The 26,668-nt window shown below is 35.9% G+C and overlaps 1 protein-coding gene across 5 annotated transcripts in view; it reads left to right on the top strand.

The window, feature by feature from the left end:
• Positions 1-4,564: 4,564 nt before the first annotated feature.
• The window catches only part of LOC119083517, an 89,729-nt gene continuing 67,625 nt past the window's right edge, over positions 4,565-26,668 (top strand). Inside the window, exons 1-2 of one of the 5 annotated variants that reach the window (XM_037193238.1) lie at positions 4,565-4,730; positions 5,263-5,884. In XM_037193238.1, coding sequence (XP_037049133.1) covers positions 5,698-5,884 — 187 coding nt within the window. In that variant the 5' untranslated portion in view covers positions 4,565-4,730; positions 5,263-5,697. Of the gene's footprint in view, positions 4,891-5,181; positions 5,885-26,668 lie in introns of all 5 variants that reach the window. The other 4 variants (XM_037193236.1, XM_037193235.1, XM_037193237.1 and 1 more) reach the window with 4 other exon arrangements.

The raw sequence follows: 26,668 nt of genomic DNA, 5'->3' as shown, positions 1-26,668 counted from the left end.
ATCGTGTCCCACTTATTGCATTGAACTAGTGGCATACTAATTCCTTCTATGGGCACCAATAGCAAGCTGCAAGCACCTGTTCCAATAGTATTTGCCTGCGTCGTTTCCCACTAGATGAAATCGTATAAAGTTCTTTCATCGACAATTGAAATAACTTAAAACTGATTCCGGTTCCTTCTCCAATTTGTGTCCATGGATGAAAGCTGTAGTGCTGTCGTTCAACTAGCTATTTCATCATAATTTGTAAATAGAAAAATCCTAAGGAATCGTTCAAATATATCGTTTTCGTTACATTTTGTAAAATTCCTTTGAGATTTTTGTTTTACATTTTTTGCGTACAAGCGCAGAACAGCTTCACTTACAACGATATGATCTGTTTTGGAAGTATACACAAAAACTAGCGTAACTTTTTACTCTTTTAAGGGTTTTTGACCGATCTATACTACGCCGTAGGTGAAATATTCGATATGCACATGATCGCAAAACCTCTTCGATCTGTTGAATTGCAATAGATACAGCATGTATGTAATTCTGGGGTGCTGGGTGCCTAGCAATGTTTTAAAGATGGACTCTGCATATGATAAAAATAGATATTTTTCAAAAAGAGACCGTCGGATCGGTTATGGACCCAGACACTAAACTTAAAAAAAAAAGCTTTTTTGGACAAGATATTGGTTCAAATTTAATCATTTTTTTCCAGCGAAAAAGGTCACATTTTTATTCAAATGGTTCGAGCAACACAAAACTTCTGAGGTAATTTTTTGGTATGTGATGATGGCTGAGGTCAGCTACCATAATATGTGGTCGGCCCATCAGAACAATGATGTTGCAGAGCACTATTTGAAAGTTGACCATATTTTGATTGATGGCTGGCCGGCCATGTGTGGTGAATGCGAACGTCAGGATGGGCTCAAATTCTCGGTCGTGGCTAGGCAACTTTTTGGGTTGCTCCTTCCTCAAGTTAGAACATCACATGACGTTTAGACACATTACACCCAAAGTGGATTTTATTTGAAAAAGGACAGATATAAGTGTTCGCTAGAATTGAACGACGAAACGAATGAGCTATAACTCACTAATATCGGAGCGAGCTTGTTTCAAAAATTGTAAATTCCAGTGACGAGGCATCAATGCTACACTAAAATTGTAGCAATAACGACCACGAATGTGTTAGCTTCAAATAAAAATTAGTTTTGGTTGTAGTCGTTTTTTTTTAAACTGCTCAGTTTTCTCAGAGCTGGTCAGACTGCTACAACCAAATCTATTTTCTTTTGATAGCTGTTGGTCGTTATTGCGGTCCCATATTTCTGAAAATGAATTCTGGTAGACAGATGTCATCAACAGTAAACTAAAATCCAGTATTTAAAAAACGCCCAAATGTATGCTATTCAGCAAAGCATCGATGCCTCTTCATAAACATAAATATGTGAAACCGCACAGAACTGGATGTAATTCTCATTGCGAAAATGGTTTTAGTGTTGTATGCCTTAAATGTTAAACATTTTCCAACATTATCCGGCAATAAAACTATTAAATATCTTGATTTGTGTATAGTGTGTGTGTCGGGCATACTTTAATTAACATTTTTTACGAGCATAATACTTTCCATGATGAGCTAGGGACACACCTGTGAATATCATCATCAAATCACATTATTATGTAGTCCCTGTTCGTGGTAGTGTAAAGCTCATGCGCTAAAAAAACAGAAGATCCGTTTTCCTTTTTTGAAAAAGCAACAGTTACAAATTAGTGTTCCACTTGACCGCTTTATTATAATACGTTCAAAAGTACAAGAGTTGCTTTTCATATTTGAATAATGGACAAAATTCTGTGAAAGTGAAAGGCTACAGGAGTAAGTTCATTCGCGGTCGGAGAGGAAATAAAATATCTGAGACAAGTAGCGAACGTGTGTAATTGTCCGTCAAAATCGAGAGTGAATCCGTCGAAATTGTTCCAGATGCGAAACACGTTTTCATCCCCAAATTTATATGATTTATCTGAGATTCGCATGCCAACATCCAATACTCCAGCACACCGTAATGTAATTAATGTCTGCTAATATTTTATTAATTCCGATTCGTGCAGAATACACCGCTAGATGTTTACTTTAGAGTAACAACAAAAACGTAACTTTTGCATACGCTTTCGTAGTACACACATCATTATACCATGCTCGTAAGCAAATATTTACTTTTTTCCGTTGCCTACACACATTTTAAGTCCTCTTCATAAAATTATTAGCTGTATGGATCGCTGGTGATGCATATAAAAGTCGAGCACACATTACGTAGTACGGAGACGAACGGTGATTTTACATGAGTATTGTGTACGTTAATTAGCTTGTTTTGTAGATGTGTGTTGAACTAGTGGTACTATTGTTTCATTTTCGAACATAGAATAAATTTTTGATCCTGGTTGGTATCATAACAGGGCGCCGATTCTCGTAACATTCGTAACTCTAAGAATTCGTAACTTGATTGACAGTTCTTATGGGATTTTATACATGCAACTGTCAAAATACGATTTCCTAATGTTATGAATGCTGCGAGAATTTACGTCCAGGGCTTTCTTAAAGTCCGAAAATTTGTTAAAAATTCTTAAAATTTTAGGAATTTAAAGAATTTTCTAGAAACTAGGCCACACCTTTTAGGTGGGCCGGGTCACTTGAATAACTGATTTTATCAATCAATTCTTGCGATTGTTATCATAATATCATAAATCTGACTTACTCTCTCATAAATTTCGCATTCTTCTTGAAACAAATTTTCAGAATACACAAAGCGGACTACGTCTTACATTTGTCGAAAGATCGTAAGTCTTATTGTCTGCTAAAATATAAAAGGTGTTAAAAAATGTCTTGCTTCTATCCTCAACAAAACTGAAACTCGTGTGGATTACGGCGCTCGCTTCGCTCTGACCGCAAAGAGCGTTTGTTTTTTTTTCTTTTTTCTATAAAACAACTACCACGAATCGCTCAAAAAATTGTTTTCGTAGTAACTCTTAGATTATTTCTCCGATCCGTTCTCTTAACGAAATTAACCAGGAATTTCAGTCCTCCTCGATAAAGAGAGTTTTTGGAAATCAGTTAAGAATTACTCAAGTTATCGTGCTATCAAGGAATGAACAAAGTATGACTAACATTTTACTGTATTTTAAGGTGTTTGGTCATTCATTCATGCATTTTACTTGCTAGGGTCCCTAGGGTCGAAAGTGGCATATTACACACTTAGGAAAAACAAGTAATTTGGTTTAGGTTTCAAAATCATGCTGACTTGGCTTCGCCTCGGATCAACAAAATTCACACGAAAAATCTACTTTTCAACTTTCTATCCCTTGTTATGTAATAGTATTTTACATGACTAGGTATAAAAAGATGAAAAGTAGTTTTCGTGTGAAATTTGGTGGTCCGAGGCGAAGCCGATGTCAACAAACACACGAAAACGAGACTTTTTATTTTTATCCCGAGTTATGTAATGGATTTTACATGCTGAGGGCATCGAAAGAAGTGCTTGAAACATGAAAAGTACGGTTTTCGACGCATGTAGCATGTAAATAGACTATTAAATCATAGTAGTGAGCATTTTGTGACACACATTTTAGAGTGTTTACCATCCGTAAGACCCGCCATGACTTTCAGACAAGTGAATTATTTTCAAAATTCTTAAAAATTACTCCTAACAATTCTTAAGAATTCCATTCTAAGAATTAATTTTGAAAATTATTAAAAAAACGCAAAACTTCTTAAAATTGTGAATATTAAAAACCATTCAGAATTTAATTCCTAAATTCCTAAAAATTCTGACGATTAATAACATTCTCCTAAAATTCCTAGAAATTCTTTCGAGTAACTATTTTGAAGCTTAAAAACCCTTCGCAAACTTAAAGTCATCAAAGTCATAAGTCTTGGTTTCTTGGTTATTCCGAACAGGTCGAACTATAACCAGCTATGATAATTTGTTACTGACATTCGTGGTAATAAATTTTAAAAATTCTTAAAAATTTGCAATAAAATTCCGAATCAGCCACAATGACAAGAAATGCATTTCGATTACTTTTCTATTTCCACAAGGTCATTCAACCATTTAGCTGTCGTACATGAAACAACCTTATAAGCAATTCTATTTACCATCGTCAGGACTTCCATGTTCAACTACTCAATTTCGTCGGTATAACCAAACATCCCATCAACTAAAATAGATAAAGTAACCGGCATTGTAAACGCCCGTCAAACTTACCCGAATAAAACATCCTTCGATGCACAAACACTGATAAAAAATATATTCCCCAAACGATATACATCACCCACCCTCCACATTTCCACCCACTCTGTTCGGCTATCCTTGTATTACAACAAACACGGCATGTGTGTATACAATGGCACGCACACTCCAACAATACACAGATTCTCAGATCTGTCGCCACCGACCGAAAGTGTCTAGTCTTAGTCTGTAGTATGAAATGTTGTTTTGTTGATTCTTTTTTCTTTCCTTTTTTTGTTTGGTGTCCCAGTATATTCTTGGCTGTTTGTTTCGGGGAAAAACTTTTCGGTGCGAGTACATAATTTTTCCGGGCAAAATATCATTTTAGTTTAGTAATAGAAACATAGCGTGGTGGCAGCGTGGTGCTTTTAGTTTCCAGAGAAGAGAAAAAAAACTTAATAAACGACTGTACGGGCTTGATTCACTTTCGTGATTGTATCCTTGTTTTATTATACACACGTTTGTTGTGCGGTGCGGACGGTTTTTGTTTTGTTTATACTATCATACTACTCGTTTGGGGGGTAGAAAGCGAAATAATTTTTTAAATGGTTTATAATAATTTGTATAACGTTTTGTCAGTGGAATAACTAATTATCATATTATAAAGATACGCTAATTGCATGTCTATAAAGTAATTTCGTTTTCGTATTACATTTGATTGTGTGTATATTTATAGCCATTCAAACGGAACGGAAGGTTGAGTTTCGAATGAGCAACGAAAATAGAGCTTTTTGAGTGTATACTACGTACGTATATATATGGCAGACGTGGGCAAATTTTATAGTACAAAATATATGGCGGTTTTACGAATTGATTAAACAAGTATAGGGAAATTTCTTTGTCTAACTTATAGATATACGTACATACAATACACACAGTCAATTTTCGCGGGGGGGTTTTCTGATAGATGTTTTTTTTTCAGTTACAAGTGTATACAGGTCGTTATCGTTAGTAATTTTTTTTAAAGACGAATTTGCATCAAGGTTTTGACAACGTTTTGCAGTGACTGTACAAAGCCGGCTTCGAATCTTATTGAATACGAGTCGAGCGAAAAGGGCATTTTATTTCGCTCTGAAATCGGTATTAAACTTTTATTATCGTTCGCCCAGCCTTCGAAATACGGAATACACGTACGCTTTCGCTAACACGTTTACCAGATGTTATTAAACTAAGTGCCATAGAAAATTTATTGTGAGTAATTTCTGTATGCAGAAGGGAAATTCAGTTAAAATTTCATGACTCAACAAAAAAAATTTTTTTTGCTCCTCTTACGTTGATGATGGAAAATTGTTGAATTGAATCGAGAAGAGAGTGTTTCCCGTTGGTGCGTAAAATATAAGATTCTCATTGTGCGGTTGATCAATACGAGATTGTGTTCAGACTATACGGTCTCAGAAGTGTTATAGTGACTACCAATCAGTTTTTGTGCCAGTTAAAAATGGGTTGCAATACGAGCCAAGAACCAGCGCCAGTATCCGTTGATAACGATGCTAATGCAACGGATACCGGTAATGGCGGTGTCAACGCTGAACCGGAAATGAAAAAGGAAAGTGGTGAACAGAATCACAAACCACAGCCGAATGAGACACCAATGATGAACGGAGAACCACTGGGGAAAGATGAAGGTAAGCATTCACGATTTGAAAACTAAACACAAGAACTTTGTGATGGATCAATTTAATCATTTTGCTTATACGACACATCAATTAATATATCCAATATAGCCGTCAGAATGACGAAGAGAAGAAAATTTGCGATTAAATTTGTCATGTCAACGGAAGATTTCGTCATCCAAGGCCTAATATATCAGTACAAGGAATTTTATGTCATTTGCACAATGAATTTCGGTTAGATTAATGACTCTGACTCACATCGGTGTATTATGTTGTTGGGAAATGTTTTCCCTATATAGTCCCAAGGTGCGGTAGTACTTTATGGCATATTTATGGCACGCTACCACGATTCTCATGTGGTCTTGATATAAGATTAAAAAAAGCAACAGTTCTGTGAATAGCTGACAATTTGTATCGGTTGCTATGTCGGTTCGTTTTAGAGATATGAATGGCTGGAGTAGCGAAGACGTCGTATACATAAAAAGATGGATTCATTACATTAAAGTGGGAGCGTAAAATGGAAAAAGTTGTTGTTCATAAAATACGTTCGTCCTTAGGGGGGAGAGATGTCTAAATCGGAAAAGTCATGAAAAAAGAATCTGGACCAAATTCGAAAAAAAATGCCGAACATCTTTTGTGAACAACCCAGGGCCTATTATTGGAAATTTGTAGAGTGGACATTTCTACACTGTCAATACCGTTAGGAATAATATTATCGTTCATAAAACTATATTATTACGCGCGTCTGCCGATAGTGATTAGATGATTGTTAAAGCCAAAGTGTCCCGTCATTACCCCTGTTCCCTGTATAGTTTTTGAGTCTCGTCCTACTGATGTTTAATAAAAACTTGGAGTTGTTTCTGCTGATTTATATGCAATTTTTGGCTTGTGCACAGTTCGTATTATCTGCCCAGAACTTAATGAATCTGATGTAATTTTTTGTCTAATACAATTGTATGGAGTACCCGTTACAGGTTCGGGACCTATAAAATCTCTTTGTGCACCATTTTTCGCTAAAATGTCCGCTTCCTCATTTCCTTTAATTCCAGAGTGTCCTGACATCCATATTAGTTTTACTGTGTTTCTCTCCGCTAACTTATTTACACGGTGGGGTTGAACAAAACTTAAATAGAGTCGCGATACCACCTCTGATTTTTTTCATGCTCTTATTGAGGGACTCGAGTACTATAAGGAAATACATTCAGTTCGCGGATCCATCCAGCCGTTTTGGAGAACCGGCACTAATGGCCGTGCGGGACCGACGAGTCAATTTGAATACAGATTGTTATCGCAACGGATATAGTGACTAATTCTAAGCTAATTCGTGTTGAAATGGCTTCCCTCGACAACTTGACCACGTAGCTACAGCCAGCTTAAATAAAAAATTCGACATCTTTGAATGGTGATATGTCCAAGATGAAGAGAGTTTGAAACTCTTTGAATGGCGATATTAGTAGAGGATCCCATGCTCTATTAAACGCCGAGAATGGATTTTACAAAATTTGTCTGAATTGTACAATATTTGAAAAAGTTTATTTTCACCATCCCCGGCGAAACTTGAACTCATCTGCAATACACAGATTGATCATGTCTGCAACAAATAATAATGCCTGATCAGCCTGCAGTCTTACCTTTACAACGATACCACACTCGCCATATCAGTTTCACAACAAGTATCTGTTACGACATTTTGTTTGCAGCAAGGTCACTCTACGACGAAATTTTCAATTTACTATCTATCTTCAAGTGCCCGTTCATTTGGAATGAGTGGAATTGTTATGCACTCTTTATAAATAAATGGTATAAGTTATTTGCAGCAATTCTTACATTAATTACGTGTATCTGGAGTCGGTTAAAGCTGATTTCCACATATTTTTGGGTTAAATTTCCTCTAACGGCTAACGAAATCAGCTTTAATCGACTCCAGATATACGTAATTATCGTAAAAAATGCTTTAAATAACTTATTAATGAAGAATGGAGAACAATTCCACTTATCCGAAAGGAACTGGCACTTGAAGATAGATGATAAATTGAAAGTTTTGGCGTAGAGTGACCTTGCTACAAACAAAATGTCGTAATAGATACTTGTTGTGAGGCTGGTATGGCAAGTGTGGCATCGTTGTAAAGCTTAGACTACAAGCTGATCAGGAATTATTGTTTTGTTGCAGACAGAGTCAACCTGTGTATTACAGATGAGTCGAAGTTTTGTCGAGGATGGTGAAAATAACATTTTTCAAATATTGTACAATTCAGACAAATTTTGTAAAATCCATTCTCGGCGTTTATTAGAGCATGGAATCCTCTGCCAATATCGCCATTCAAAGAGTTTCAAACTTTCTTCGTCTTGGACATATCACCATTCAAAGATGTCAAAGTTTCGACTTAAGCTGGCTGTTGCTACATGGTCAAGTTGTCGAGTGAGGCCATTTCAACACGAATTAGCTTAGAATTAGTCCCTCTATCCGTTGCGATAACAATCTGTATTCAATTTGACTCGTCGCTCCCGCACGGCCATGATTGCCGGTTCTCCAAAACGGCTGGATGGATTCTTATTCTCTCTACTTTAGTTTTTCTCGTAAATACTATCATCTTAGTTTACTTTTGATGATATCTTTTCATCAGAATCCTTTTTGAAAAATGTACGACCGCAATAATGACGACGAATGTGTTAGCTTTAAATAAAAATTAGTTTTAGTCGTTTGACCAGCTCTGAGAAACCTAAGCAGTTGATGGAAATTTCGTTAAGAGGAATCTTCTTCTTCTTCTTTTTCAGCCTGTTTCTATCCACTGCTGGATGTAGGCCTCTCCAACTTCTTTCCATTTCGTACGATCCATTGCCATTTGCTGCCAGTTTGTACCTGCAATATTCTTAATTCCGTTTGTCCACCTCTCTGGTGGTCTGCCTATAGCTCGTCTTTTATATGGTCGCCAGTTCATGATCTTTTTGGTCCAAAGTTCGTCTGTCCTTCTTGCAATATGTCCCGCCCAGCTCCATTTCAGAGATGCTATTCTTTCCATGACATCAACGACCCTGGTTTGTTGTCGAATCCATTGATTCGTCATTCTGTCTCTGAGTGTTATTCCAAGCATACTCCGTTCCATGGCTCTTTGAGTCACTCTCAATTTATCTTCGGATGCTTTCGTTAAAGTTAACGTTTCCGCTCCATAAGTGAGCACTGGAAGGACACAAGTGTCGAAAACTTTGCGTTTCAGACGAGGAATCTACACATGGCTTGTTTGGGGGCAAAATTATTATTATTCCGATGATAATTTTGGACTCGCATCCTTTTTGGAAAAAGTACGAACATCGTCTGGTCTTAAAATGTGTTAGCTTTCAGTAAAAGTTTAAATGTTTGTGGTGATGTAGGCGTCAGTGCGTGAAAACTCACTATTTCACGAAAATTGACGACATTCGTCGTCGTTATTCCGGTCGTACTTTTTTCAAAAAGGATTCTGATGAAAAGATATCATCAAAAATGAGATACGAGACACCCAAATGAGGGCTACAATTTTAGCTAAGCACCGATGCCTTTTAAAATCTATCATAACGAAATGATGCCCTTTTCATGTACCACGTGCTCTATGTATCAGGGCACCAAAGAAAAAATTCAACATTCGAGAAAAGTTTTGATGTGACCTTAATTTCACTTTCATTCCCCCCGATCGAATGTTAAAGGTGGCAACATAATATTACAGCACAAATCTAGATCACATCGTGGATAAACTAGTGTATACATCATGAAATGTGAAACTAACATATTTTGTACATCAAATTAGTGTTTTCAATTATATGTGGTTCGTGCATGCTTTGAAATTAAGCTAAAATTACATCCAAGATATTTATTAAAAATACTTTCAAATAACCGCACGTATTGGGTACCTGGACTACAGAAACAATTATATAAATACGAATTCAATCAACGTTTCCCAAAAAAAGGAAAAATATTAATTTCGTCGTAGACGATAGACCTAAATATCTAAATGTCATTTATAATACGGGTCAGGTGTTCCGGTGATACAGGTGTTATACACGTTACAGGTAGTAATAGAATTATTAATTTAACGTGTAAATAAATAGTAGTAATGAACATATGTTTCAGAGACGTCAAGCAACCCGCGCGCACTCTGTGTAGTGCCATGCTAGAGGTGAGCGGGCTACCTGAAGTCGGCCAAAAACCCGGCCCGACCCGAACCCGACCCGGCCCAAACCCGAACCCGATTCAAGTTTAACGGGCTTCGGGTTGTTCGGGTTCCCAAAATTCAATTCGGGTCGGGTTCGGGTCGGGCAGGGTTTTAAATTTTAAATTCGAAACCGACCCGAATTAAAGTTTTCTATGTAAAGTCACAGCGTCGGACACTTATATGTGGATCTAACTTAGGTAATTTCGTTTTTCTTGGAAGAAATTCAAGAAACTGTTTCAAAATGAAATATTTTTTTGCGTTTTCTACATAATTTTCTATTTTAGCGCGTTTCAGTATCTTTCGGGTCTCAGTATCTGTCAAGTTTCGGGTTATGGGGTTTCAAAAATTTAATTCGGGTCGGGTTCGGGTCGGGCCGGGTTTCAGTATCTGTCGGGTTTCGGGTTCTTGGGTTTTAAAAATCGATTCGGGTCGGGCACGAGTCGGGTCGGGCTTTGAAAAAACATACATATACATATATCGCTTATAATGTGTAATAATAGCGAAATAATAGTCGCTTTACAATACTTTGTCTATTCGATCATTTGAAATGCCATCCACGTTAAAAAAATCCAAACAAATGAACGAAACATTTAGCGAAACTTAAGTGAGGTTACGTCTGAAAGTACCGTAACTTGAGGATGATCTATTGTACGAAGTGTTGTAAAGTGACTCGTCAACGTAACCTCACTAAAGTTTTCGTTGAGTTGTCTTCAACCTCAATCGATTGACCCTTATTCGACGAAATTCCATACATTTTAAACCTAGAAAGTATTAGACGCATTAGCCCCTACACCCCGTGTAAGTCTCAAAGCAAATAAATTCACTGACTTCTATTGTTCGTATCGGATGGTAAAATTCCTACACCCAACCAGCTACACCAACAACAATATTAAAGGATCGTAACATAACCACTTCGTGAAATATTTATGAAACTATCGATTGATATTTGAATCGATATTCGATGAAAGTGTGCACTTGAATAAATAAGTTTTCAAGACCACTGGTGAATGCGTATCAGCTGTTTCTCGTGGGAAAGAATGCATAATGGGATAATAAGCACCAAAGTAAAAGTTTTTTTTTTGTAGAAAACACCCCGCGATATTATACACTCAGTCAATTCGCTAATGGATTTATTAATCATCTGATTTTTCGTTTGAATAGCTGTGTATGTTGTCCATAGTATACTTATTGAGTTTGATTAATAGAAAATGTTTACCTATAGTCCTTCAATGAATTGAGTAATTATGTTGATAACATCTGAGCATTTCGGAGCATTGAACTCCATTTAGACATTGTTTTTCCACGTTCATTGACATCGATATCCGTACTACTACTATGGTGCTTAGCCGATAGTCTACCTCTATGGCTTAGCCTAGCGGAATGCGGAATAAGTCAGAACTTTAGAAGAGTTTGTAAGGGATAGTTTCTATGGATACATTTTTGTGACACAGCTGAAAGGTCAAACAAATCACACAATTTGTTCGGTTCAGTGTGACTATGAACATAAAATAGATTCACCATTCACAGAATGATTCGGGAACGAAAATAGTTCAAGGCTGGTAGAATGAACCGAAACGCACTATTGATTTGTCTGGCATTATCAGGTATTCTGCTGTTGCTATTATATCCTTCTTCACTCGACAACTTGTTGTACTCTTCAATCTGTAAAATATTCAGAGATCCAGAAGCGTTTATGTTGTGCACATTTATATATGTACGAAACAGAATCTTCGTGAATACAGTTAATCTCGACATAAAATATAGCTTGAATTATTCGCACCCGGATGGTGAATATAAAAACAAGACAAAAAAACGAAAGGAAAAAAAATTGGAAGCCTAAGTTAATATCACAGCCTCCCTGTATATTTAGATAAGGAGGATAACCATATCCATTCGCTAGGGAATGAAGTGACACGAAAATCCGAAAGCTGAGTACACTTTCTTTACATTTCGTTGAATGACTTAACGTGTACTTTCTTATGTCTGCTTTTTTGTTTTTTTCTGTTTGATTCCTACAGTTCTACACGTTACATGTGTACGTGTACATACGTTATCCTTAAAAACAACCGAAAGTTTTTGTCTTCTAAACATTAGTACATTACAACACTGGTCAAGAAAGTTGGTCACTGCAACATGAGTATGTGATGGTGAATATTGCTTCCGAAACGAGTGGAGTTGAACGAGTACAAAAAATGTATCAAATTTTCTACGATATGGTTTATGGTAAGTGGTGGTTGAACAATTGAACACGTAAACATTTAATTTCAGTGAAAGTTAGCTGTACATTTCATAAATTTGAATAAGCTAAGCTAATAATGCTATGTGAGATAATATATGGCACCATTACTTATCGAAAACGCGTAAAACGTTACAGTGACTAATCACCCAATTGTAGCCTTTCTAATGACACCCCACACGACCATGTACATTTCGTACACCGTGAGAAATTTCTGTAAGAAAAGTGTAAGTTTTCAGGTTTTTTTCGGTTGAAAATTTCAACTGTACATATCTCAATGTGGATGAATCTTAAACCCAATAAGACCCTATTTGCCCCGAAAGTACATGCAATTACCTTTCAAATGACACCCCACACGACCTTGCACGTCCCGTGTAACTTGAGAAATTTCTATAAGAAACGGACATGTTTTCGGTTTTTTAACACCTCACACTAGACACACAAGCTTCGAAGAATTTTTTTAAAATTGGTTTTGGCTTCTAGGGTCCAATACCTTTCTAGGCCCATATTAAAAATTCCACTGAAAAATGCGTCCGATTTCGATCTTCTGTTTTTCAAAAGAATCCGTCTGTATTGGTCCTACGTTGAAAGCTAATGTCACTCGCAGCGCAGCATCTCTCAGAAATGGTTCATTACTTCTCCACATTTCAGCTTTTTCACAATTTTCATTCCGTCTCGTCAAAAATGACTGAGGGATAAATAATTGTAAATTTGGTTGACAAAGGATTTTCCAGAAAAGAAAACCTCCGAGGTTTTCCTATGATTTAGGAGGATTTTATTTACCATTTTTGCTGCATTTTCATTGTTAAGTGATGTATTGTTGCTGGACGTCAAGAATGTCAAAGCCCTTACTTTACTATTGATGTTATGACGTTGAGGTAGTATAGTATGTTACAGCTACGTGCATGAAATATATAACGAGAAACGTACGTAGATGAGCGCTTGCTCGAGTGGTGGTATAGTGCATTTAGAGTCATTGTAGCTGTATTATATTTTACTATACACGCTAGATGGTGTTTGTGCAAACGTCAAGTAATGTTCATTCCCAGCTTATGTGATGTTCATTCGTTGTTATGTATCGCCATTACATTCAAACCAATACACTATCGCACGTATAGTAAAATGGATATACCGTACCTTCCATATGCATAGTAACGTCAATATACCGACCGCGTATGCGATAAAAGAAATAAAATTCATTCCACCAGAACACGCAATACATATTTTATGAAGTAACAAAAACGAAAATGTTTTTCCAAGAGTATTGTTGATTGGAAGCGACATTTAGCAGTAGAGACCGGTATAAAAGTAAAGCTCTTATGTTGGTGCATTTTAAAAATTCTTATCTTATGTGGCTTTTCTTGGCACAAAATAGTCCATTACAGAGTGGTGATCTTTTGGTTCTGGTAAATAAAAAGTAAGCCGACGACGTCTAAACTATATCTTCCCATGGATGTGAGACCACCAATCTACAAATTTTATTTAGTTTTGTAATCCTTTTGGGAGAATCCATAAATCCAGACCTCATTTTTCGAGTTTTTCTGCCCTTCCTTTACTGCTCGTTAATTTTCCTACGCTTTCAACATGTTTGTCTCGATAGACCCATACTGCCTCTAACCCCGAGGATCTGAAAGGATTTATGAGTGTCGTTTACATATTGAATTATTTAAATTGTTCTCTCGGTCCACATATCCATTCGTAGTGTTCGTTTTCGATTGTATAACATTCGAAGTTTGCATTAATTCAGTTTGTTCATTAAATTTGCTCCCACCAAACCGACAATGCTCGACATACGAAAAAAAAACCGCAAAATATAATTCGAGTAAAAGCATTTTAATAAGGCGTCTCATGTTTGTTGTATAGAGCCGTTTTATGCGAATAAATTTTCACTTTGTACTTTTACTGTTACTTTTTGGCCATTACTTCGGGGTCATTCATAAATGACGTCCACTACTTTTGGTCAGTTTTAGACCCCCCCTCCCCCCTCGTCACGCAAAAGTGGTCAAATTTGACCCAATTTTGTATGGAGTGTCCGAAATCGTAGACCCCCTCCCCCCTCAGTACCGGACGTCATTTATGAATGACCCCTTCTTAGTGTATCAAAGGGATTTTCATTCCCAATTTTTTTTTATAACTTCTCAAACCCCGCAACTGTTGTTGATAATACATTATGAATGCTTTTGCCCTTGTTCGCTCTCGTTATGTGGTTCCCTTTTTTTTCTCGAAGGGAGTTTGAAGTGAATTCTTCTTGTTGATGTTTATTTAATCTTTGTTTGGGAGATACACAAATAATGTTATAGAACACTGAAGTGCTTGTGGAGTATAGCTTGTTAGCGTGTAAATATCGTAAAAGTGTGGTTTGTTCTTCGGGTGGAATAGGTATAAGAAATAGAATTGTTTGGAACCCATGACTTGTATTGATTTCTTTTCTTCATTGTTGATACAATGTCGTGTTGAGTGAGGCTCTACTGATATGAGTAGGGTGGTTTAATCAAAAAAGGTAGATTTGATGAATATTTTGGTAGCGTAAATAATGTTGGCGATCCGTCTTCATTTTTAGTAAATTATTTACGCATTTTGTGCGAAGAATACATTTTCGTACGATTTATGGGTCTGGTAAATTTGTAGCACCAGCATAACCGAAAAGTTTATTTGATTTTTAATATTAAATAAACTCTGATTTCCGTATGAAGTAAGTAAAGTCATTTCGTTGGACCCGTAAGGAGTTGGTAGCTGAGATTTGATGTTGAAGTGTCATGAAGCGGGCTCGGATTTTTTTTTCTAAAATTTTCTTTCCTAAATTTTTTGGATCAATTGTTCGTTCATAAGACTTTTGCGTTGAGGCACAGAATGCGTCACCTTCAGCGATATCACTTATTTTGTAAGTAGAAACAAGGACTTGCGTCACACTTTCACTCTTTATGGTTTTTTGGCGGATTCATCTATTTCAAAATGTATAAAAATCCTTTTCTTCATACAAATTACCAAGTTTTGAAATTTAATATATTGGCCAAATCTTAACTTAATGTGGCGTGTGATAGCTCGTCAAAAAATTCATTTTTATCGACTGGAAATTTCGAGTTCCAACTAGTGAATGCAATACCGTACCGTTATAATAAAAAAGTCCCAAAAATCTATCGAAAACTTTAAAGTAACCTTTCGCTCGGACTGTATTGCAATTTTTCTTAAAGTTTTCACATTTTTCTTAAAGATGAACAAGGTCGGGGCAGTCCGAATCTTTGTTTTTGAAACCCGAGCCCGCCCGAGCCCGACTAATTTTTGAAGCCCGGACCCAAGCCCGGTCGGCCCGGGCTGGGCCGGGTCGGGTAGTTGATTTTCGGGCGGCCCGCACATCTCTCTATAAACACGGGTTCCAATACCGGTATTTTCGGCATTTAAAAACAGTTAAACTCATGTGTTAATCAAAAAAATATGGTGTCCACGTCCACAGTGAAGATAAACTGTAATGTTACTCGGTCGATTCGAAAGTCTGAAGTCTAGATGTAACTTTGGTCTTTCTATTTTTTACAGAAATATAAAAATCTCCACAAAAAACGCCGTTTTAAACAATTTTGTCAGGGTCCTATGAAATAGTTATTTATGCAACCGAGTGAGAATGCAAATCATGTGTCTCAAAAACATTATCACCGAGGTTTCCTCATATCATACGACGAAAGGTTCAGTTTTCTATCTAAATATTTCCTATTTTCTTCTTAGGTTAACAAATAACAATTTCCTTTTACAATTTAGCCTGTTGATTAGTTGTCACGACAAAGACAAATTGATTTTTCACAACACAGGTGAGAAAATAGTAATTTTCTTCCCGTCAGATGAAATATTGGTGTTTAACTCAGAAAATATTTGGAAATAGCATTCGTTGAGGGCATGGCTTCCAATGTAAATCTACAATAAGTCAAATGCCCTGAATGCTAGTTTAAGAATGATTTAATTTTCAACAAATTATTCACAATAACAGCATTTTCTGGGGTGACTTGCGGCTAGAGCGTAGCACTCAAATGGGGGGGGGGGTTGGACAAAAGCGTACGCTTCAACATTTTTGAAATTTTCTCCATACATTTTCGCGTGCAAGGGGGGAGGGGAGGGAAATTTCGAATTTGGTGCGTGCGTAATTTGTGAATGGACCCTTCAAACCATAAGTCAGCTGCAAATTCAAAATGTAACATAACACACAATAACCAAATCAAAGGCAGCGTTGTGATTGGTCAACTCGCTTTTTCTTTCATATAAAAGTGCGTTTAAATTCTGAAGCGCACTTAGAGCGTGAATCGCAACGCTCTCAAACACACACACACACACAGAAATTCAGCAGCCCATTGATCCATGCTCATTAGACTCCTGTGGAAACCGCTCGTAGTATCTAAACCAAAAACCAATTCGACAATTTCGCATTTCGTCTCTAAATAGTCGATTGGCTTTTCTCGAGCACGTTTCTGTCAGCAGCACAGCTTTGTAAACAAAATGTATTACTGCATTTGTTTTAATAGAAGCGTTGACATAAAAGACCATACTCAATTTTTGATGTCGTTGTTGGAACACATAACATATAACTAGCCGTCGACAAATCTTTCCAATCCACTTTGGAAATTCTCAAATAACATCTGAGGATATTTTGGAATATTAAACGAACGTTAATCCGTTCCTACTGCACGTGCACACAAACGGCTCAATATATCACATCGGAAGAAACATTTCTAATTTCGCATCACGAAAATCGATCCCTATGTCAACGTTGAACCCAAAAATATTTTTTGTGAACCAATTTCACTCGAACGAGAAATATCTCGAATCAATGTTTGAATCAAATTTAATTGATACGTTCCAATGTAGTATATTATACCAGCAAAATGCAGGTGATTTGCTGTTAACTACATTGAGTAAATATTTATCGAATAGCTTTACATAATGAGAAAGCTATATCGTTGATATCGTACGAAATATTCAGTTGCTCTATAACATTGTTCTAGTGATGTATCACTTCATGTAAACACATGTAAATATAACATGAAAAACAGTCACATTCACAATAATTCCTATTTAACGTTAACTCTAACAACTAATGCTAAAACTAGCAAAAACGATATTGTGGAAAATCCATAAAAAAATATCAACGCGCCGGCGTACAACGCGCCACATGAAGAAAAGTGAAAATTCAAAAGCCACAAGCCCGATAAATAACGAACTCCCAATCATTTGTGTGCGGGTTGTGTTCAGAGAACGTTGTGTGTTCCAAATCATTGTATTGTCACTGAAGAAGCGCTTGTGAAAAATCCGGTACTTCAAAGAGCCTTGTGGATTATAAAAAGGTTTTGTATGGATTATATTATGTATATGGATTATGTGTGCTAGAAAATGCTAGATAATTTAAGTGATGCCTAATTAGACTGAATGTGTTGATTGGAAAACTTCAGTCAATTAGATTGTTTTGGGGAGAAAAATAATTTAAAATTTAAATACAGCAAATCGAGTCTGATTAGACGTTTTTTTTTAAGATTAATTTAGTTTTAAGATTTTTTTCAAATTGTCTCATCCAGCATTAATGATCAAACGAATCTGGTAATCGATGCTGGAACTAAACATTGCATATAGAAAAACAACTCAAATATCTCTCATCACTTAATAAACATTAAGCCACTTAAAACATTCATTAAATTTATTATGTGGCTCGGGATATTGAATTTTGTTTCTTTTTTTCTGTGTAAACAGGATGGGACGAAAGGTTGAAAAAAAAAACTTTTCAATTTCATTTTTCTATTTATTTTAATTGCATGAGAAATCTTAAGAGGAAATGTCTGTAAACAATGGAACGGAGTTCTTTTTTCATCTTTTTTTTTTGGTTTAACGATTTCACAAACAGATTTTTTTTCTGCCATTCGGATAGGTAAACAGGTAGAGCAAAATGGTTTTTTTTCTCTTCGTCTGATGTTAATGTATATTAAGATCGTACGTTGATTCAGAGATTGTTTTCAATCAGATTAAATAGAAAGAACTTAGCAAATTAATCGGATAATGTATTTATCACGAATGATGTTGACTTTAATTGAGCGAGAATTGACACGGAAATAGAACGAAAAGAATTGTTATTTGTTCACCGAGGGGGAAATTCCAACAAGAGCGAAAGTTTGCAGACAAAGCAATGCGATAGCTCCAATTCGCTTGAATATGAATATCAATTATTTTCAACTTTTTTCAAAAACAAAACAGAGTGTAAATTACATAGGGAAAAAAGTCTTGTCCACCCCATGGGAAAAACAAGAGGTTAGAAAATACAAATTTTCTCACCTGACCTGTCCACAAAGACACAGCTTCTCATTTCTCTAAGTGGAGAAAATAGGGTTATTCACGCCGCACGGATGAAAAAGAATTGTCTTTTGCACGAGTGCGTAAATGTGACGTTCGTACAAATAAACGTCCCACTGCTGTACATAGAATTTCGTCCCTAACTTGGCTTCGCCTCGGATTGTTAACTTTCAAAATCGTGAAAATTAGCGAAATCATTTTCATGAGTGCAGGCAATAACTACTCAAGGCACATCCATTAATCATGTCAACTTTTTCTTGATTTGTCAAACTCCTTCCACCTCTACAACAGAGGAAAATACCCTTTACTACGTCATTTGGTTTGTCTTTCATTTCGTTATATTTCTTAAATTGGAGAACTTGAACATATAAAACAAAGGGTTGCGAAAATACAGCACATTTACGGAATTCGGTACTTTTTGATTCAATCTTCGACCAAACCGGGTCAATAAAACACTTTTCTTTAAATAGTGCAAATTACTTTATTTAATATACCACGGTTTCAAGTGCTAAGCAGTCATCATCAGGGTTCTTTTTTGATTCATACAGCAGTTAAGTGTGTCCTAAGTTGTACAAATAATGGTTATTTGTTTTAGGGGGAAAATTAGGTAATTCCAACAAGAGCGAAAGTTTGCAACCGGAGCGAAGCGAGTTTTTATCCACAAAACAAACACATCAATTTTGTTTCAACATTTTTCAAAACCAAAACAAAGTTGTAAAGAGAAATAAACTCTTGTTGACTCTATGGTAGAAACAAGAGGTCAGAAAATAAACATTTTCTTACCCGGACTGTCATCAGATAGAGTGTCAACAAAACGACATCTTCTCACCGCATTTGAGTGGAGAATATAGGGCTATTGACACGGATGAAAAAAAAAAGTTTCTTGTGGAACATACCTGGTGTACTATTCGAGGCGTATATACATTTTTAAACGGGTCAATTTTTAGATATACTTTTTTCCCCTTGTTACTCTCTCAAAGTTTTATTAATAGTCTCGAATTGTAGGAACTGATCAATTTTGAATGAGTGAACTATTTTCCAATTACTTTCAATGAATAACTCGCTTTCTATTATTATACCGACCGATATGTAGTTATATGCGAAATCGATTCTTTTTCATTATTTTCGGTTTTATGGGAAACAATTATGTTGGTTAATGTAAATTGAAAACCGAATAAATTGGAACGGATGTTTTGTATCAAAAGAAATGTTCGGTCGATACGAACATTTTTGCGGCTGCTAAGCTCGACCAAAAACAAAACAAAATATTTGTGATTTACCTTTCAAATACTGTCAAGGAAACTCTAATTTATTGGTGAACTAGTTAATGGACTTGCTTTTTCTGGTGATATTTGGTTTGTGGAAGTTTTGCGAAAATGTTCTTTCGCTGTTAGTGAAGCATGGTTTTACAAACGGCAACGTATCTGAATAATCGCTTGGGCTATGTTTATTTTAATCACCGCCTAGTATTTGTAGCAAAGTCTATTACTTTGGTTATTTTAGACATCAAGTTTCATCAGTTTCATCCAACGATTTATGCATTATATGCATCTAAAGGTTACAAATTTTGCACATTAGGGGCCATTCACAAATTACGCACGCACCAAATTCGAAATTTCAGACCCCCCTCCCCCCTTGCACGCGAAAATGTATGGAGAAAATTTCAAAAATGTAAGAAGCGTACGCTTTTGTCAAACCCCCCCTCCCCCTTAAGAGCGTGCGTAATTTGTGAATGGCCCCTTATAAGGCGGTGGAGGCTGAGTGGCACAAAATGAATTTTCAAAAGACTATATTTTTCAGCTTTTTATCCCTAGTTATATAAAATCCATTCCAAAACTCATGATAAAAGTAAAAAGTCAGGTTTTCGAGTGATTATTAACCTCGGCTTCGCCTCAAATCATCAAACTTCACTCGGAAACTGGACTTTTCAACTCTTTATCACTTTATTTCAACATATTTGTGGACTTACATTTTACTAAAGTTCATTACGAGCGCAAACTTTTCACCTATGCTAATCATCTGTTATCGACAACGACGACAACAATTAGCGATGACGTCTGCTTTATGCTCTCCTACATAGCAACTAATGTTTACCTTAACTAATGAAGTAGAAGATCTTTGTAACAAACCCTATGAGATATAAAGTAGCAGATTTGTTGAAAATTTCATCATGAAATTTTCATAGTACGTTTGTCGTTTGTAAATTTTTTTAATTTTTAGACCCGTACGAAGTACTGTGGTCTTATAGGTTTACGCATACGTTTGTAACACGTCGAATTGGACTCCCTGAGTAAGAGGAAACCTATTGTGGTTGTCTAGAGATGCCAAATCAGTGAAAAAAAATGTCCGTCTGTCCGTCTGTCTGTCTGCACGATAACTTGAGTAAAACACATCCGATTTTGAAAATTCTTTTTTTCCCGTTTGGTAATGTCAAAAGACAGGCTAAGTTAGAAGATGAGTGTTTTTGGATCGACCCCTCCCGAGCTGTGGCCCAATAAGTGCTTTACGGTTTTTCGAAGATATCTCCAGACATTTAAGCACTACTCTTGTCAGTGATACGTCAAATAAAAGGTATTTACAATACCGATCGACAAAAAAAAGTTTATGGAAATCGGATTACCGACTCGTGAGTTAGACCCTTTGGTGTGAAACAGGCACAGGGCGGCAAGCAGTTTTTGCTTGTAGGTCGGCCAAATTTGAACATATTTCGTCCGTTTTAGCTTTATTAGATAGGTATTGACCGTACCAATCAGGGAAAAAAAGTTCATGAAATTATGTTCTCCGGAGCGTGAGCTAGGTCTCTTGAAGTGAGCTCTTATCTGACTACTCGGAAGTACAGTGAACGTGGTGTATTTTGACAATATCTCGAGTAAATTTTGACCGAATTTCATGATTTTTTTTTTGTTTGAAAGGTATTAACGAATGTAAAGCGTCGGTACTATTTCCGGTCTCCTAACAAAATGGCTGCCGGCGGCCATATTGGATTTTAATAAAAGTGATATATCTTGGGAAAAATGGTACTTAGAGAGTTTCTGTTAACATGGAAATAATTTGTTATGTGTGTGGGGTGTTTCAGGCATTCCATATATGGACATCTATATATATATATATATATATATATATATATATATTCACCTATATTGAGCTATATACAGGCATGTAGACCTATATAATAGCAAATTCATTTGTGGAATGTTTATTTATAGTGAAATATAGGTAAATATAGCGGTATATAGCTGGTTAAATAGGAATTTATGAAATTTGTCTTCGTACGGGGCTGTCTATATTGCCTCCGGCAATTTATTTGTTGATGATAACAAGGCAAACAGTGGATAATGTAAGTGATTTTAAAGGGAGAATGTTTTTCAGCAGAGAAGAAAATGAAGTAAGAGAAATGAAGAGTTTCACATTAAAGGCTTTTGATACGAATAGGTGTTTCGTACGGGTCGGCGTTAGCTATGTTTTATTTATTTATTTATCGATCCTTTCGACCCAATAACATATTAATCATTTACAAATCAATCTTAAACAGAACTTGTAAATAAAAAAAATTCAAATCTCATATCCATTTTCCATTCCAATCACTACTGATCCAAAACCATATTTATTCCGATGCTGATGCCCAAATTCTTGAACGACCTAAAAGAATCATCAAAAATGTACTTGTCGTGATGATCTTGCATTCTATTTAGCGGCACATTCTGTTCGGCATTACTTGAATATGTTGTTGTGTAAAAAATCGGTCTGTTCATCCCAAGATTCCTTCTGGTCAGTCTACCACAATCGTGATACGTAATCCACTGGTTCAAAGTCGTGTCCATGTGGTGGTGAACGATCTTGTAAGGAACGATTTCATCATTTACCAATCGTCTTCCCTAACATGTTTCCCTAATCGTTTAGTAATTCTTTCTATTTCGATTCAATTCTAAATTATCATCCGCGAAATCAATGCGAGTTAAACGATAATATGTTAAAGAGAGTTTTGAATATGAGTCCTTCGAAATAACTCACCAAAAGAAAATAGGAACCACCTCAGATTCGATCCGATTTTTATTTACAAGTGCCCAAATTTTATACCCAATATGAATTGCTTTATTGAATGAGAATATTAAAAAAAGTTAATAGCACAAAACAATCGAAGATTATCGCTTGTCAGATCGGAAAACATTTGCATTTATCATGTAAATTGTGCGTGATAGATGGAATACAAATTCAAAAGCAGGAAGCAAAACAGCATTTGACCATGAAACGGATGGACCGAAAAAAGGAAGAACATAAAGTATTTCCAAACGAAATGTGTATTCATGAATAAAAGGCGAAATTATGCTTACGAAAATGAAAACATAAATTACAAAGATCATATATTTTATGGCCCATTTAATACGATTTCGTGGCACAAAGAACATGAACATTTTTTCGTCTTATATGTTTTATGTATTTCCTCTTCTGGTATTGCAACCGTTTTCTGCTGGTTTTTATTCCGCAGTTTTATGGTAATACAGAACAGTCGTCTGAAATTTCATTTTTTTTTGCAAGACTCACAAAAGAATCAGATAAACTTAAAATAATCAAATTTTTCGTAAATCCTACTTAAGCCAACTCACAATGACGGCACTCTGAATTCACTCAGAATTTTCTATTTCAAAAATGGAAGAAAAAAAATATTTTAAATTAGCGAAATAAGTTCAATACTTGACAGACATATTATGTATATTAGTACCATCCAATCATCCCACTAGACGTGTATTATTCGTCTCAGCTCATCTCCGTCCCATGGAGCATATAGACGACCTGGTGTATACTCTGTGTATTTGTGTCTATACGGACGTGTTTCTGTTCTGACGTGTTATAACAATGACCCAAAAGATTATATTTCGGTTCGGTGAAGTGAATGTGCTTGTGTTGAATGGGAAAATCGTATCGATCTTGATAAAGAAGCCAATCTTCTCTTTTTATTGGTGTATGAACAAGAGTATATTACATATCGGATGATAACATCTAAAATTTCCGGCAAAATGTCTAATATTTTCTTTCTTCTTTTTTTATTACATATTTTTGACTAGATAAGGATATGTTTTTGTATATATATGAGAACGCGTCGTACAGGCTCGGACTGGCCATACCGAGGGGTAATCCCATAATAATCCAAAAAATCGAGCTTTCACCTGTTTGTCATTTGTTGTAAGCTCGCTGCGAATTTTAGGTTGCAAACATAAGGCAGGACAAAACACTCAACTTTGAAACGTGTGTAAGTGAAATTCATAAAAAACTAAATCACTGTAGGTATAACCCAAGTGGAAGGTAAAGCATTTGATCTTCTTCTTCTCATTCGAAAGAAATGTCGTACGATTTCGCAAAGATTCGCAAAATCTCGTTAAATTACTCCAAACTTGGTAAATTTCACAAATTTCGTCAAATTACACAAATTTCGTTAAATTTCACAAAATTCGTTAAATTTCACAAAATTCGTTAAATTTCATTAAATTTCGTTAAATTTCACAAAGTTCGTTAAATTTCGTCAAACTACACAAAATTCGTTAAATTTCAAAATTTCTGTAAATTTCACAAATTTCTGTAAATTTCACAAATTTCGGTAACTTGAACGAAAAAAGAAAAGTCGCGATTTCGCGTGGTTATTGACCTTGACTTCGCCTCGGATCAACAAAATGGTTCGTAGAATGTGTTAGCTGGGCTGTTTTGTACACAAGATGATTTGTCTTATTTCTATGGCTGTAATGGAAGTTTCACATTTATCGCTCCTCGGAAACAAATTTAAAATTACAAAATACAATTCGCATAGTCTCTCCTCAGCGCACTACTTCCTCCGTCATCTTCCAGCTACTGTACAATCTCACTGACCTTTAAGCCATCATGTCAACGTATTCACATATTATAGTCGCGCCGATTTGTGATGATCTGATATCACATCACTGTGATTCGAACAACAATCCGGCCGAATCCGGCCCTGGCGTCTTATATGCTTTCTGAACATTCACATCAATGTTTCGTCTCTGAAAATTTTCTTATCCGTCCAATGAATGGAAAAGTGTTGATCGTGAACATAATATACGACAACGTGATTCAATTAAGTCGTACGAATTCATCTCTTTTTTTGCGCTACTCCAAACTCGGTTCTCTGTGGTGTCCTTTCATTCATCGGATTTATTGTAGCATCAACGAAAAACTATTACCGCCCTACATATACTTAACACATTTGAACTACGTAATGGTTTTATTCATCCCAATAAACTGAAGATTTTCTTTTATGGTCAGGATTTATGTTGTATTATGGTCATCTGCAAATTTTATATCCGCTTTTCAGGGACATCGACACTTTGAGCATTTTTTATGGGTTTCATTTTGGGATTATTAATAGAGAATGTTTGCCGGGAAATGGAATATGCTTTGACAACTGAAAGAATATGAGCAGATTAACTAGACGACATTTACTTTATATTCGACCCTTCCTTCTGCTCTACCTTGTCTTATATTTCAAAGCTGTGAACCATTAGTTTAATTTCATTTCAAATCATCAGCAAACTGAATAAGAACGTCTTTCTCTCGTAAATTCCCCATACTACTGCACTATTGTTTTGGTCCGATAGAACAGTCATAGTTTTTTCATCCATGCGGCGTGAATGACCTTATATTCTCCACGTAAATACGGTGAGAAGATGGCGTTTTTTGACGTTCTATCTGATAACAGTTCAGGCGAGAAAATGTTTATTTTCTCACCTCTTGTTTACATGTGATGAACAAGAGTTTTTTCTCTTCGCAACTGTCACATTGATTTCGAAAAATGGTTAAACAAATCGATGTGTTTGTTTCGTAGATAAAAACGGTTATTCACGCCACGCACGGATGAAAAATTCTGTGTTCACTTCGGGGAAAAATAGGAAATTCTAATTCTAGCAAATTTTGTTGGCTCTTGCTGGAATCCCCAATTCTCTACCCTTGATAAGCAAATAACCATTATGCACGTCCGTATCAATGGTTCTGTACTTTCATTGGTCCGTATCAATTTCTGTTTGCTCAAACATTTTAAATGATGTTAGCAAACTCAATTAAAAATGTTCCGTTGTGTTCAGTGTAGCATTTTCCTTGAGATTGAGTTGCGTTGCCAAACATACCATCTTTACTATAAACAAACTACCACTCGATTTAATTAAACAAATTTAACCTGTCTGAATAAGTTATTGATCGATTCTCTCGTCGCTGACTATGTCTACAATGGCGAGCATTTCCTAGACGTTATAAATTAAAGTTTTACATTCGAACAACATCTACACTGCACATTTAGAGTCTTATGCAAATAAATGTTCAATTTTATCGAACCGAGTGTCGAGTTGCTAACACACCATAAATTTAGTGAGACAATTTATTGTTGGAAGGTTTGTGATTCAATTGATATGAAACAGTAGAATACAGAACGGTTTTGTAATGTAAATATAGATTTCATCAATACAAGAGACAGCAACATTTCAGAAAAGAGAAATTGGAAAACCGAAAACTTTAAGTTATGAATATTGGAGCAGAATGTAGGAGTGTCCGGAATTTCTTAAGAAATGGACGACCTACCAAATCATTTTACAAACACCAATCGTGTCTTGATAAAATCATTAAATCTATTACTTTTGTTGCTTACATCATTATTTAGTGTCTTGTACAAGCTTATACTTCAATAGTCTGAACGCTGTTGTTGTCGATAACAAATGACTAGTCGTTTCTAGCCCAATCTACTTCCACGATCTGAGTTGTGCACAATATTTTCTCAGCCTTAATTCAATGATTTCGATTTTAACTGAAAACTCTCTTGTCATAGAGTAACAATCAATGTTTTCGCCAATATAAAATCAGCATGCAAGCATAACGTTTCATTCGACAGTCAAGCTACGAGTTGATACCGAACCACTTTGCAAACAAGTAAAACAATACACGTTAGAGTTGGTGTTCTATCCCAATAAAATATTCTAAATGCGTCCATCATGGTGAAGAAGCTCTTTAAACATTTACCATTTCATGGGTTTCCTGGAAATTTACCAAAAATTATGTTTGAAT

This window comes from Bradysia coprophila, unplaced genomic scaffold (assembly GCF_014529535.1).
Source record: "Bradysia coprophila strain Holo2 unplaced genomic scaffold, BU_Bcop_v1 contig_687, whole genome shotgun sequence".
NCBI lineage: Eukaryota > Metazoa > Arthropoda > Insecta > Diptera > Sciaridae > Bradysia > Bradysia coprophila.
Note: the sequence above shows the minus strand (reverse complement) of the source record. Positions and strands in the feature narration are given on the sequence as shown.